This window comes from Gigantopelta aegis, chromosome 15 (assembly GCF_016097555.1).
Source record: "Gigantopelta aegis isolate Gae_Host chromosome 15, Gae_host_genome, whole genome shotgun sequence".
NCBI lineage: Eukaryota > Metazoa > Mollusca > Gastropoda > Neomphalida > Peltospiridae > Gigantopelta > Gigantopelta aegis.
The window spans coordinates 45,533,681-45,546,418 of NC_054713.1; the positions used below are offsets into that span (position 1 = coordinate 45,533,681).

The 12,738-nt window shown below is 37.6% G+C and overlaps 1 protein-coding gene across 1 annotated transcript in view; it reads right to left on the minus strand.

Annotated features, from left to right (window-relative positions):
• Positions 1-12,738, minus strand: part of LOC121390190 (probable cation-transporting ATPase 13A3) — an 84,519-nt gene that overhangs the window by 19,443 nt on the left and 52,338 nt on the right. Inside the window, exons 25-28 of the mRNA XM_041521944.1 lie at positions 11,501-11,610; positions 9,489-9,585; positions 8,039-8,111; positions 7,115-7,265 (exon numbers count right to left, since the gene is read on the minus strand). Coding sequence (XP_041377878.1) covers positions 7,115-7,265; positions 8,039-8,111; positions 9,489-9,585; positions 11,501-11,610 — 431 coding nt within the window. The remainder of the gene's footprint in view (positions 1-7,114; positions 7,266-8,038; positions 8,112-9,488; positions 9,586-11,500; positions 11,611-12,738) is intronic.

The window sequence follows — 12,738 nt, forward strand, 5'->3', positions numbered from 1 at the left end:
CAATCGACACAAAGACACAAGGAAGACAAAGTTACACAATAAACACAAAGACACAAGGAAGATAAAGTAACATAATAAACACGAAGACACCAGGAAGATAAAGTAACACAATAAACACGAAGACACCAGGAAGATACAGTTACACAATAAACATGAAGACACCAGGAAGATAAAGTAGCACAATAAACATGAAGACATCAGGAAGATGATGGTACCAGGAAGATAAAGTAACACAATAAACACGAAGACACCAGAAAGATAAAGTAACACAATAAACATGAAGACAGTTACACAATAAACATGAAGACACCAGGAAGATAAAGTTAAACAATAAATATGAAGACACCAGGAAGATAGTTACACAATAAATATGAAGACACCAGGAAGATAAAGTTACACAATAAATAAAAAGACACCAGGAAGATAAAGTTACACAATAAATATGAAAACACCAGGAAGATAAAGTTACACAATAAACACAAAGATACCAGGAAGATAAAGTTAAACAATAAACACAAAGATATTCTGAAGATCACAGATGAAATAGCGGAAAACATCGAAGTGTCCAGTCGGTTGGGAGTGTTAACGTCGCTGTCAAAAATCTACAAAAGTACAAGTTTGCAACAATATGTCTACGGTAACTGATCGGTGAGGAACTTGTTTTTATATAACAATTATTACATATTTATTTCAGTCTGTTTGTATTTGCCACATCGCCATGCATTGTCTTCAATGTTTTAATGTAACCTATCGAAAACCATCCCCCATCAAAAGCCCTCCCATTGGCATTGTACTTGCTATTTCTTGCTACTTCAACTTTAAACAACGTAAGCACGAACTTTGATTACATCATACATGTATGTTGTTCACGAAAACACGTCGACAACTTATCCAAAAATGGGAAGGTTATTTGTGGAAAATATACAAAAATGGAAATATAGAAATTAATCTGTATGTTTTTATTGGGGGTGGGTATACCTGGGAACACAGATAACGGCTTGTCAAACAACTAGCCTAAGGTAAGCAAATAAAGGTTTTAAATTTTCACAAAATTGTCAGCGTAAGTAATATTAAACGCACCGGATGATTGAAATGGCCATGCACAGTACTGTAGACTCTGTAGTGTAGGCTACCATTTTAGCGGAACATATTTTCCGTAACTGAAACAAGTAGTTTAATTTAATTTTTATTGAAAACATGTGCAAGATATATAATAATTATATAAGCTATTTTCATTGATTTCACTTACTTATGTATGTGTTCATTTTATGTTATAGGCATACATCAGTCAACAATTTGGTGAGGACTGACAACACTCCAGCAGGTGCCAAACCACAAAACGAACATGGCTGTAGCAAATGGTGTCATTCTGTAGCAAATGGTGTCATTCTGTCAATGTGCAGGTAATGCAGATAGTGTGTGTGTGTGTGTGTGTGTGTGTGTGTGTGTGCGTGCGCGCGCATGTGTGTGTGTGTGTGTGTGTGTGTGTGTGTGTAAAACCATGTGTGTGTATAGATAGCAGAGAGAGAGAGAGAGAGAGAGAGAGAGAGAGAGAGAGAGAGAGAGAGAGAGAGACACACACACACACAAACAGAGAGAGACAGAGACGGAGACAGAGATAGAGAGAACTAGCTGAAGTAATTATTTTAAAGCATAAAATATGGCGTTGGTAACATAATTTAACCACTAAACTTAAGATACAATTTTTCACCATTATTGAAGCATAGATTTGATAAAAGTGAAACTATTTAGTTACATAACAAATTTAAAAATAAAAATAACAAAAATAAAACAGTGCTCTATAAACATATATTGTGACATGCTGTCAAATTCTTTTCTTTCTTTTCTTTACCTTGGTGAAGCAGATGATTTGTTCTTTTTCTTTTAACCTCCCCCCCCCCAAAAAAAAAAAAAAAACTAAACAAACAACAACAACAAAAAAACAAAACAACAACAAACAAAAAACACCTGTTATTACCCAGATCACCTTATTATCATAAATGTCATATTTGTAACATTTTGTTCCAGGTACATGGCACATAAGTTGTTGTATACTCTGGTTGTGAACCCAAGTGAATCTGAAGTGAGGATATATACAGCTGGACAAAGTTCAAGCAAGGTGTTGAATGTGTGCGTTTTGGAACCTTCTAAGATTCATAAAGTTATTACGGTTTGTGTAATGCTGCATAACTGTGCTAGGAAGCTCCATCTGATTCAGAGAAATACAATGACAGTGATCCAGGTTTTGTTTTGTTACAAGATGATAACTTTGATATGAAAGAGATTTCAACCCAATGGTTCACGATGTTGATAGCAGAACTGTTATTTACTAAAGTAGTGTCGGAAATAGAATAAAAATGATTTTCGTCGATTATTTCTTACATATTAAACTGACAAGTAAATATTTTGTAAATATCTATTTAATGATAGTCTACCTAATTTAGCATTTACTTGTTTGGGCGCTCATTGATGTTCAAGGTGGTGTTTACTCTTGAAATTAAAAGAAAAATGTCAGTAAACAGGTGATCTGTGCACTTTATTGGAACAGACTATAACACATTTTGGTCAACATGTGTCAATTTCATTGGGGTTACAATATGTGAGGGACTGTTTCTGATGACAGTTTGCCCCTATCCCTCTCCAAAAGAAAATATTTGTAGTCATTTATAAGTAACTTTTGAGCAAAACTGTCAAGAGCCATTATGAGTGATTCATTATACCGGTATTAAAGGTGCTATCTCAATGTTGCCCAATGACAGTTATTGCAAATCATTTTTATTTTATTTTTATAAATTTTTTATTTAACATTTAAAGAAGACATCTTTAACTATATGCCCATAAACGATTATAGGAAATAATTTTATCTACTGGTAGAAAATAGATTTTTATTGGAGAATCTTTATCACAGCTCGCATTATATAGCACCTTTAAATTGTTGCAAGATTGTGTAAATTTCTAATGTCATAATTAATCATTTACGTTGCAATTCAAAATAATCAGTTAACTTGCAGTTTTAAATTAAAAGTTTGTTTAAGGGTAAATGAAATTGACACATATCATCAAAATGTGTTATAGTCTGTTCCAATAAAGGCCACAAATCACAAGTTTACGGACATCTTTAGTTTAATTTCAAGAGTAAACACTACTTTGTACATCAATGAGAGCCAAATCAAGTAAATGCTAAATTAGATAAAGTGTCATTGAATGGGTATTTACAAAATATTTACTTGTCATTTTAATATGAAAAAAATAATCGACGAAAATCATTTTTATTCTATTTCTGACAGTACTATAATAATACATTTACTCTTAAAGACAGCTGTAGATGAAAAAGTAATTTACATGCTCTGTTAACACAAAATGATATTCATATTTTACATTTTTCATACACCTTCATTTTGAATTTAAATCAATATGCAACAGGAAAATAATGTTACAGTTAGATTATTATAATTCAGAACTTCAATGCAAAATAATTCATAAAATAAAGACAAATTAACAAAATAATTATGAAAAATACATGAAATTGTTTTAAAACAAATAACAAATAATTTTAAGTAATAATTTTTGTTCATGTACAATACTGAGTAACTTTAATTACATGTTCCATCTGACATGTTACCCACTTTAATTTAACAATTTAAGATGTGTTTATTTTAAGTTATCTACACTTGGTTTATTTACTTCTATACTACACTTGCTTCACTCTTCACAATTTGTAAGGTGAAATAAACTATAAATATTACTTTGAATTGTTGTTGTTTGTTGTGTATTTCAGTGTATGCTCTGTTTGGCAATGTGTACTGATTGAAAGAAATAAGGGATCACACCAACACTTACAGGAGGTAGTGACTGCAACAAAAACAGTAGACATTAGACATTAGGACGATAATAGTATTCAATACTAAGTGTTCCCTTATTTCTTTCTCTGTATATTTTGTATATTATTTAGTTTTTTAATATTATTACTTTTGTATGGCTATTAAATAATGATAACGGAAAATTGTCCCTGTATTAAAAGCAGTTTCCGTTTCTCTTTTGGGGGTTCTGCCTACATATTTTAGACTATGACTGCTTGCCATAATTCATTTTAACAAAACCCCAAGTGTGTTTCACTGGGTGTTTATTTTCATAAATGTTCAGTCCAATTTGTTTACTGAACCAAAATAAAACTGTTGCAGTGGTGGTAGGATTGGGTGTATGGGTAGGTGTGGGGCTCATAATCCACATGAAAAAACCCACAATTCTTTATTTGTATAAATCCGGGAAAAAAGTATATTATCGTCGTCAAGTGCAGGTAATCAAGTTGAGTAAAATGTTTACCTGTTGCGTATTTCTGTGTTATTTCTCTCTCCCTCTACTCCTCTACTCCTCCTCTCCTCTCCCCCCCCCCCCCCCCGCGCTCTCTCTCTCTCTCTCTCTCTCTCTCTCTCTCTCTCTCTCTCTCTCTCTCTCTCTCTCTCTCTCTCTCTCTCTCTCTCTCTCTCTCTCTCTCTCTCGGCACACACGCTTGTATAAGAATCACCACGCATTGTTACACGGGGGAGTGGGTCGGGACGTAACCCAGTGGTAAAGTGCTTGCGCAGTCGGTTTGGGATCGATCTTTGTCAGTAGACCCATTGGGCTATTTCTCGATCCAGCCAGTGCACCAGGACTGGTATATTAAAGGTTGTGATATATGCTATCCTCTCTATGGAATGGTGCATATAAAAGATCCCTTGGTACTAATCGAAAAGAGTAGCCCGTGAAGTGGCAACAGCGGGTTTTCTCACTCAATATCTGTGTGGTCTTTAAACCATATGCCCGACACCATATAACCGTAAATAAAATGTGTTGAGTGCGTCGTTAATAAAACAGTTCCTTCCTTCCTTTTTACATGGGTTACGTTAAAAATAATACTGTCAGTAGAATGAATGAAAAACACAGAGAGAAGATTTAAGGCCATCTCATTTTGCCCGAATGTCTTATTCGTTTTAAACCCGAATTCGAAGATTGCCTCCCCCCACCCCCGGACGCTTATGGTTGGTGTTTGACCTATTTTTATTAATTTCTTTTGTTCCCACTACTTATAAAAGATCCCTTGCTACTAATGGAAAAATGTAGCGGGTTTTCTCTGTCAAAAATAACCATATGTTTGGCATCTAATAGCCGATGATTAATAAATAAATGTGCTCTAGTGGTGTCATTAAACAAAACAAACTATTTTATTTATTTACCTGTTTTCCAGTTATCTCCCTCTATATCTGCATTTCTATATCTTATTAGTATGCTGGGTGTTATATGCTGGTCCCCCATTTTTATTTATTTATTTGGCAAGACTATTTGCCTCTATTTTATTCTTATTTGTTTTTAATTTGCACCCCTTCCGAAATATATACTGCACTTTTAATGACTGTTAATAACTGGATTGCTATATATTTTTTTTTTTCTTCTTCTTATAACTATGCATTTAATTTTATTTATTTTCATTATTATTTTTGTATTATTATTATTTAGTTTAATTTTAATTTTAATTTAATTTAATTTAATTGTATTTAATTTTATTGTATTGTATTGTATTGTATTTATAAATAAATGTATTTATATACTTTATTTATTTATAAATATTAAAGGGACACACCCTAGTTACGTTTATTTGTTAACCATTACGGCGTTGTTTTTCGCTATTAAACCCCATTTTTCAGAAATAAAATTGCACTTTACTTACATTTTATTATTTAGAATACACATTTCCATTCACCTGAAGTGCTTTTTGGTAATCCTGATGTTTGTAAAACCACGAAATGCATTTTTTGCATTTTTTCACAAGATGTGTTGTCGAGAAAAAAACATTAAGCAAGCGAGGTCCAATCTATTTTTAGAGGGGATATTTCCATTTCAATGTCACAGACGTTGGTATATCACGTGATCGTTATCATTTTGGTTCGGTTTGTTTTCTCGTGCACGGTTTGCGCAATCAACATCCGATTTGTTGTTGTTCATTTGTGAGATTTTTCTTCACAGTTCGTGAACATTTTCAGTAACAATAAAGTTCAGACAAGTAAGTGTCTCAATACAAAACGTTACAAACCCTTAAAACCAATAATTTTGCTAAGTCTTACGATATCTGGAGAGGGGATACAAACAGGACAGAACAGTTGGAACATGTCCAGGAGAGGTGAAAAGAACGCACCCCAAGTCTGTGAAATTTGTCGTGATGTAGGCATTGTTGTGCTTTGAGCGACATCTACCGGTGACATCAGAATACTAACTTTCAAAATTATTTCAAGCAATGGTATTTATCGATATAAAACCTGCTTTTTCACTCCATTTGATAAAAACGTGATCTAAGTGTGTTACAGGTTTGTAGATTAACCAAATTATAATTTATTTTCGCTGGATGGAACTAGGGTGTGCGGCTTTAAACGATACACTGTTCCTTTTGTTTACAAAAGTACATTGTAAGCGCAACGTTAGGTTCCAGAATGCCATGCGCGGCGAGGATTTCCCTCAATCTAAAAATAACGCCGCTGGATAGCTATTCGCGACGTCATTTACGTTTATGCATACCAAAAAGCGAATACATTTAAACGCGATTAGCAATCCGCTAAAGTAACACAATAAATACGAAGACACCAGGAAGATAAAGTAACACAATAAATATGAAGACATCAGGAAGATGATGGTACCAGGAAGATAAAGTAACACAATAAACACCAGGAAGATAAAGTAACACAATAAACACGAAGACACCAGGAAGATAAAGTAACACAATAAACATGAAGACATCAGGAAGATGATGGTACCAGGAAGATAAAGTAACACAATAAACACGAAGACACCAGGAAGATAAAGTAACACATAAACATGAAGACACCAGGAAGATAGTTACACAATAAATATGAAGACACCAGGAAGATAAAGTTACACAATAAATATGTGCTATATAAATAACCATGTAATATTTTATACTGGGTCCACCGATGGGGATCGATCCCAAACCGACTGTGCATCAAGTGAGTGCTTTACCACTGGGCTACGTCCTGTCCCTGGCTCGGGAAGGACAACATCATTAAGATTAACAAGATTAAACAGCTTTGCCGAGTAACTCGCAGAGTATTCTCTAAATATTTACCAGCTCTGTGATCGCAGGAACAGATAGGCGGTCACCTGGAAGATGAACACTAGCACCACCTGCATGACGATGGACACCAGATTAGAAACCTTCACCAGACTGCCCGGCGGTTTCTTACCCACAAGCTGGTCGTACGCCTTTGTGTAACCCACTGAAACATAGCAACAAGCAAGTCTTATATAAAGTGAATATTGTATACTGTTATCTAGTTATTATCTTTATTATCCACATAGTTCAAGATATTCAGGGAAATATAACCAGTATGGCCCACGTGTGTCATAATGATTTCATGTGCACAACGAATGACGTCATTTTGTGAAGCGACGTCATAACTCAATGTGTCTTCACTAGTGTAAACGGTTGTCAAAAATGATGTCGTGTCGGAAAATGATGTCGTTTTGTCATCTCTTTTTAGTTACATTTCAAACGTTTTGACATGGTCTTAGCTTGTTATTCATAAAAATAATATTTTTAATAATGTGGATAATAAAGAAAGTATTACACTCACGTGTGAATCGTACTGATTTTATGAAACTCGTGTCAGGATTCATGCATTACCCTCGCTCTCGCAATACAAAAAACCTGACACTCGTTTCGTAAAATCAGTACGACACACAAACTCGTATAATAATCTCTATTTATCCTCTAATCAACAAAAAATTGATGGGGAAAACAGTAATAATTTATTCCTGTTTATTTCTGCTATATTGTTCGATTACCTGACTCAAGTGAACTATTTTGTAATGTATTTTACGCATGTAACATCAGACGTATGACTTTGCTTTAATTGGTCAGGATAATCGGCCAATAAAAACAGTGGTAGCAGGATAAAATATTGACAATCCACGTCATTAACTAGTTATTCTCTATATAGAGTTAACCTTTAGTGTGTGATTCACGATGACTACATCTCTATTCACTTACTAAGCACTGCGATGGACAGAGTGATGATCAAGTCAATGTAGAGAAATTCAAAATCTGACAGGTTCGCACCAAACTGAAACAGTTTAAATAAAACATTACAAAACATGATACAGGTTCGCACTAAACTGAAACAGTTTAAATAAAACATTACAAAACATGATACAGGTTCGCACCAAACTGAAACAGTTTCAATAAGACATTACAAAATCAGACAGGTTCGCACCAAACTGAAACAGTTTAAATAAAACATTACAAAACATGATACAGGTTCGCACCAAACTGAAACAGTTTATATAAAACATTACAAAACATGATACAGGTTCACACCAAACTGAAACAGTTTCAATAAGACATTACAAAATCAGACAGGTTCGCACCAAACTGAAACAGTTTAAATAAAACATTACAAAACATGATACAGATTCGCACCAAAACGAAACAGTTTAAATAAAACATTACAAAACATGATACAGATTTGCACCAAAATGAAAGTTTAAATAAAACATTACAAAACATGATACAGGTTCGCACCAAACTGAAACAGTTTCAATAAGACATTACAAAATCAGACAGGTTCGCACCAAACTGAAACAGTTTAAATAAAACATTACAAAACATGATACAGATTCGCACCAAAACGAAACAGTTTAAATAAAACATTACAAAACATGATACAGATTCGCACCAAAACGAAACAGTTTAAATAAAACATTACAAAACATGATACAGATTTGCACCAAAATGAAAGTTTAAATAAGACATCACAAAACATGACACAGAAAACATCATTCGTACATTGTGCGTGTCATGTGAAACAAACTGAAACAGTTCAAATAAGACTTTACAAAACATGACACAGAAAACATTATATATTCATACATTGTGTGTGCCATGTGAAACAAACTGCATTCATTTTAACTCATTACCAAATAGGTGAAATCAACCTTTAAAATATATTTTTATTTATTTTAAGGGAATTCTATTCCATTTTTATAGGTGTTGGAAGATGCAGCAACTCTGTTGGTGGGTGGTGGGGGAGCTATATATTAATTCACTTTTCAACTGTAGGGAAAATGCATAACCTTCCATTCTCATGATGCAGGATCTAGCTCAGTCCGTAGAGCGCTCACATGAGGTGCTTGGGTCGTAGGTTGACCTATTCTCGGATTGTGATTTCCCATTCCAACCATTGCTTGACGACTGGTAAATCAAAGGCTATGATATATGCTGTCTGTAGGAAAGTGCATTTAAAAGATCTTTTGCTGCTAATGGAAAACTGTAGTGGGTTTCCTCTAAAGACAATGGGTCAGAATTAACAAACTGACATTCAATAGCCAATAATTAATTAATCAATATGATCTAGTGGTATTGTTAAACTTGATAAACTTTTCATGTAGTACTGTTCAGAATATAAAAACCTCAACACACAGGGTAGATTTTGCTGACTTACAGTGTACAAGATGAGAACGGAAGCGAACTGGATAAAGCTGTAGAGAGCCATGTATTTAAAGCAACCAAACGACGTGACCAGGGCAGCGCGACCTTCCCTGAAAATACAGACAGTGTATTGTGTGATAAAATAATAATAATAATAGTAAGTTAACAAGCATTTGGAGAGTACTGCTAAAGCAATACATGTCCCTTATTGGGTCCCACAAATCTCCCAAGTTAAACATTCATTCATTCATTCATTCATTCATTCATTTAATTCCATGTTTAACACAGTTATGGCCCTTGAATAAATTCCCATGAACACCAAACTAGATCTGGCCACCGGCCTTAGTGGTGTCGTGGTTAAGCCATCGGACATAAGGCTGGTAGGTACTGGGTTCACAACCCGGTACCGGCCTCAGTGGTGTTGTGGTTAAGACATCGGACATAAGGCTGGTAGGTACTGGGTTCACAGCCCGGTACCGGCCTCAGTGGTGTTGTGGTTAAGACATCGGACATACAGCTGGTAGGTACTGGGTTCACAGCCCGGTACTGTCCTGGTGGTGCCGTAGTTAAGACATCGGACATAAGGCTGGTAGGTGTTGGGTTCACAACCCGGTACCGGCCTCAGTGGTGTTGTGGTTAAGACATCGGACATAAGGCTGGTAGGTACTGGGTTCACAGCCTGGTACCGGCCTCAGTGGTGTCGTGGTTAAGACATAGGACATAAGGCTGGTAGGTACTGGGTTCACAGCCCGGTACCGGCCTCAGTGGTGTCGTGGTTAAGACATAGGACATAAGGCTAGTAGGTGCTGGGTTCACAGCCCGGTACTGGCCTCAGAGGTGTCGTGGTTAAGACATAGGACATAAGGCTGGTAGGTACTGGGTTCACAGCCCGGTACCGGCCTCAGTGGTGTCATGGTTAAGCCATCGGACATACGGCTGGTAGGTGCTGGGTTCACAGCCTGGTACCGGCCTCAGTGGTGTCGTGGTTAAGACATAGGACATAAGGCTGGTAGGTACTGGGTTCGCAGCCCGGTACCGGCCTCAGAGGTGTCGTGGTTAAGACATCGGACATAAGGCTGGTAGGTACTGGGTTCACAGCCCGGTACCGGCCTCAGTGGTGTCGTGGTTAAGACATCGGACATAAGGCTGGTAGGTACTGGGTTCACAGCCCGGTACCGGCCTCAGTGGTGTCGTGGTTAAGACATCGGACATAAGGCTGGTAGGTACTGGGTTCACAGCCCGGTACCGGCCTCAGTGGTGTCGTGGTTAAGCCATCGAACATAAGGCTGGTAGGTACTGGGTTCGCAGCCCGGTACCGGCCTCAGAGGTGTCGTGGTTAAGACATCGGACATAAGGCTGGTAGGTACTGGGTTCACAGCCCGGTACCGGCCTCAGTGGTGTCGTGGTTAAGACATCGGATATAAGGCTGGTAGGTACTGGGTTCACAGCCCGGTACCGGCCTCAGTGGTGTCGTGGTTAAGACATCGGACATAAGGCTGGTAGGTACTGGGTTCACAGCCCGGTACCGGCCTCAGTGGTGTCGTGGTTAAGCCATCGAACATAAGGCTGGTAGGTACTGGGTTCGCAGCCCGGTACCGGCCTCAGTGGTGTTGTGGTTAAGACATCGGACATAAGACTGGTAGGTACTGGGTTCACAGCCCGGTACTGTCCTCAGTGGTGTCTAGTTAAGACATAGGACATAAGGCTGGTAGGTACTGGGTTCACAGCCCGGTACAAACCACTACACGCTCTTTTTCTCTTACTAACCACTAACAACTAACAATTAACCCACTGTCCTGGACAGGCAGCCCAGATAGCTGAGGTGTGCCCAGGACAGCGTGCTTGATAAATATGTTGCGTCGCACACGTCTGGTTAGGATACTGCAATTGAATTCAATGATTTCTAAAATAATCGCTTGCGGCCGGTTAGAATACAGCTTTACACTGACCTCTATGACTAGAAACGTGAATATCTTTATCTATTATTTACCAGTGACGGTCTACAGAATATTTATGATTCTTTACCTGATGGCTGTGATAACACACTCGATGTGAGGGATGCGGGAGGTGAATGGAGCAGCCACAGATGCCTCGGCCTCCGACAGAGATATACCAGCATGGGCAGCTTTCAGGGCCTGAAACAATAACGTGTGTATTATAAAACAATATAACACACTCGATGTGCGGGAGGTCAATGGAACAGCCACAAACCCCTGACAGAGATATACCAGCATGGGCAGCTTTCAGAGCCTGAAACAATAACGTGTGTATTATAAAACAATATAACACACTCGATGTGAGGGAGGTCAATGGAACAGCCACAGACCCCTCTGACAGAGATATACCAGCATGGGCAGCTTTCAGGGCCTGAAACAATAACGTGTGTATTATAAAACAATATAACACACTCGATGTGCGGGAGGTCAATGGAACAGCCACAAACCCCTGACAGAGATATACCAGCATGGGCAGCTTTCAGAGCCTGAAACAATAACGTGTGTATTATAAAACAATATAACACACTCGATGTGAGGGAGGTCAATGGAACAGCCACAGACCCCTCTGACAGAGATATACCAGCATGGGCAGCTTTCAGGGCCTGAAACAATAACCTGTGTATTATAAAACAATATAACACACTCGATGTGAGGGAGGTCAATGGAACAGCCACAGACCCCTCTGACAGAGATATACCAGCATGGGCAGCTTTCAGAGCCTGAAACAATAACGTGTGTATTATAAAACAATATAACACACTCGATGTGAGGGAGGTCAATGGAACAGCCACAGACACCTCTGACAGAGATATACCAGCATGGGCAGCTTTCAGAGCCTGAAACAATAACGTGTGTATTATAAAACAATATAACACACTCGATGTGAGGGAGGTCAATGGAACAGCCACAGACCCCTCTGACAGATATACCAGCATGGGCAGCTTTCAGAGCCTGAAACAATAACGTGTGTATTATAAAACAGTATAACACACTCGATGTGAGGGAGGTGAATGGAACAGCCATGCCATGCCTATCTGCCTCTGATTATGTAATATTTTCTGTATGCCATGCCTATCTGTCTCTGATTGTGTAATATTTTCTGTATGCAGGGCATAAAATTTGGCACGAATGATTTTGTCATTCGTCTGTCGGTTATGCAAAACCAATATTGACACGAATGACGGATCGTTCATGCAAAAACTATAATCGCTCGTCAGAAAATGTAAACTGACGTGTTTTGGAATAAAATAATAAGAGAACGGGCCT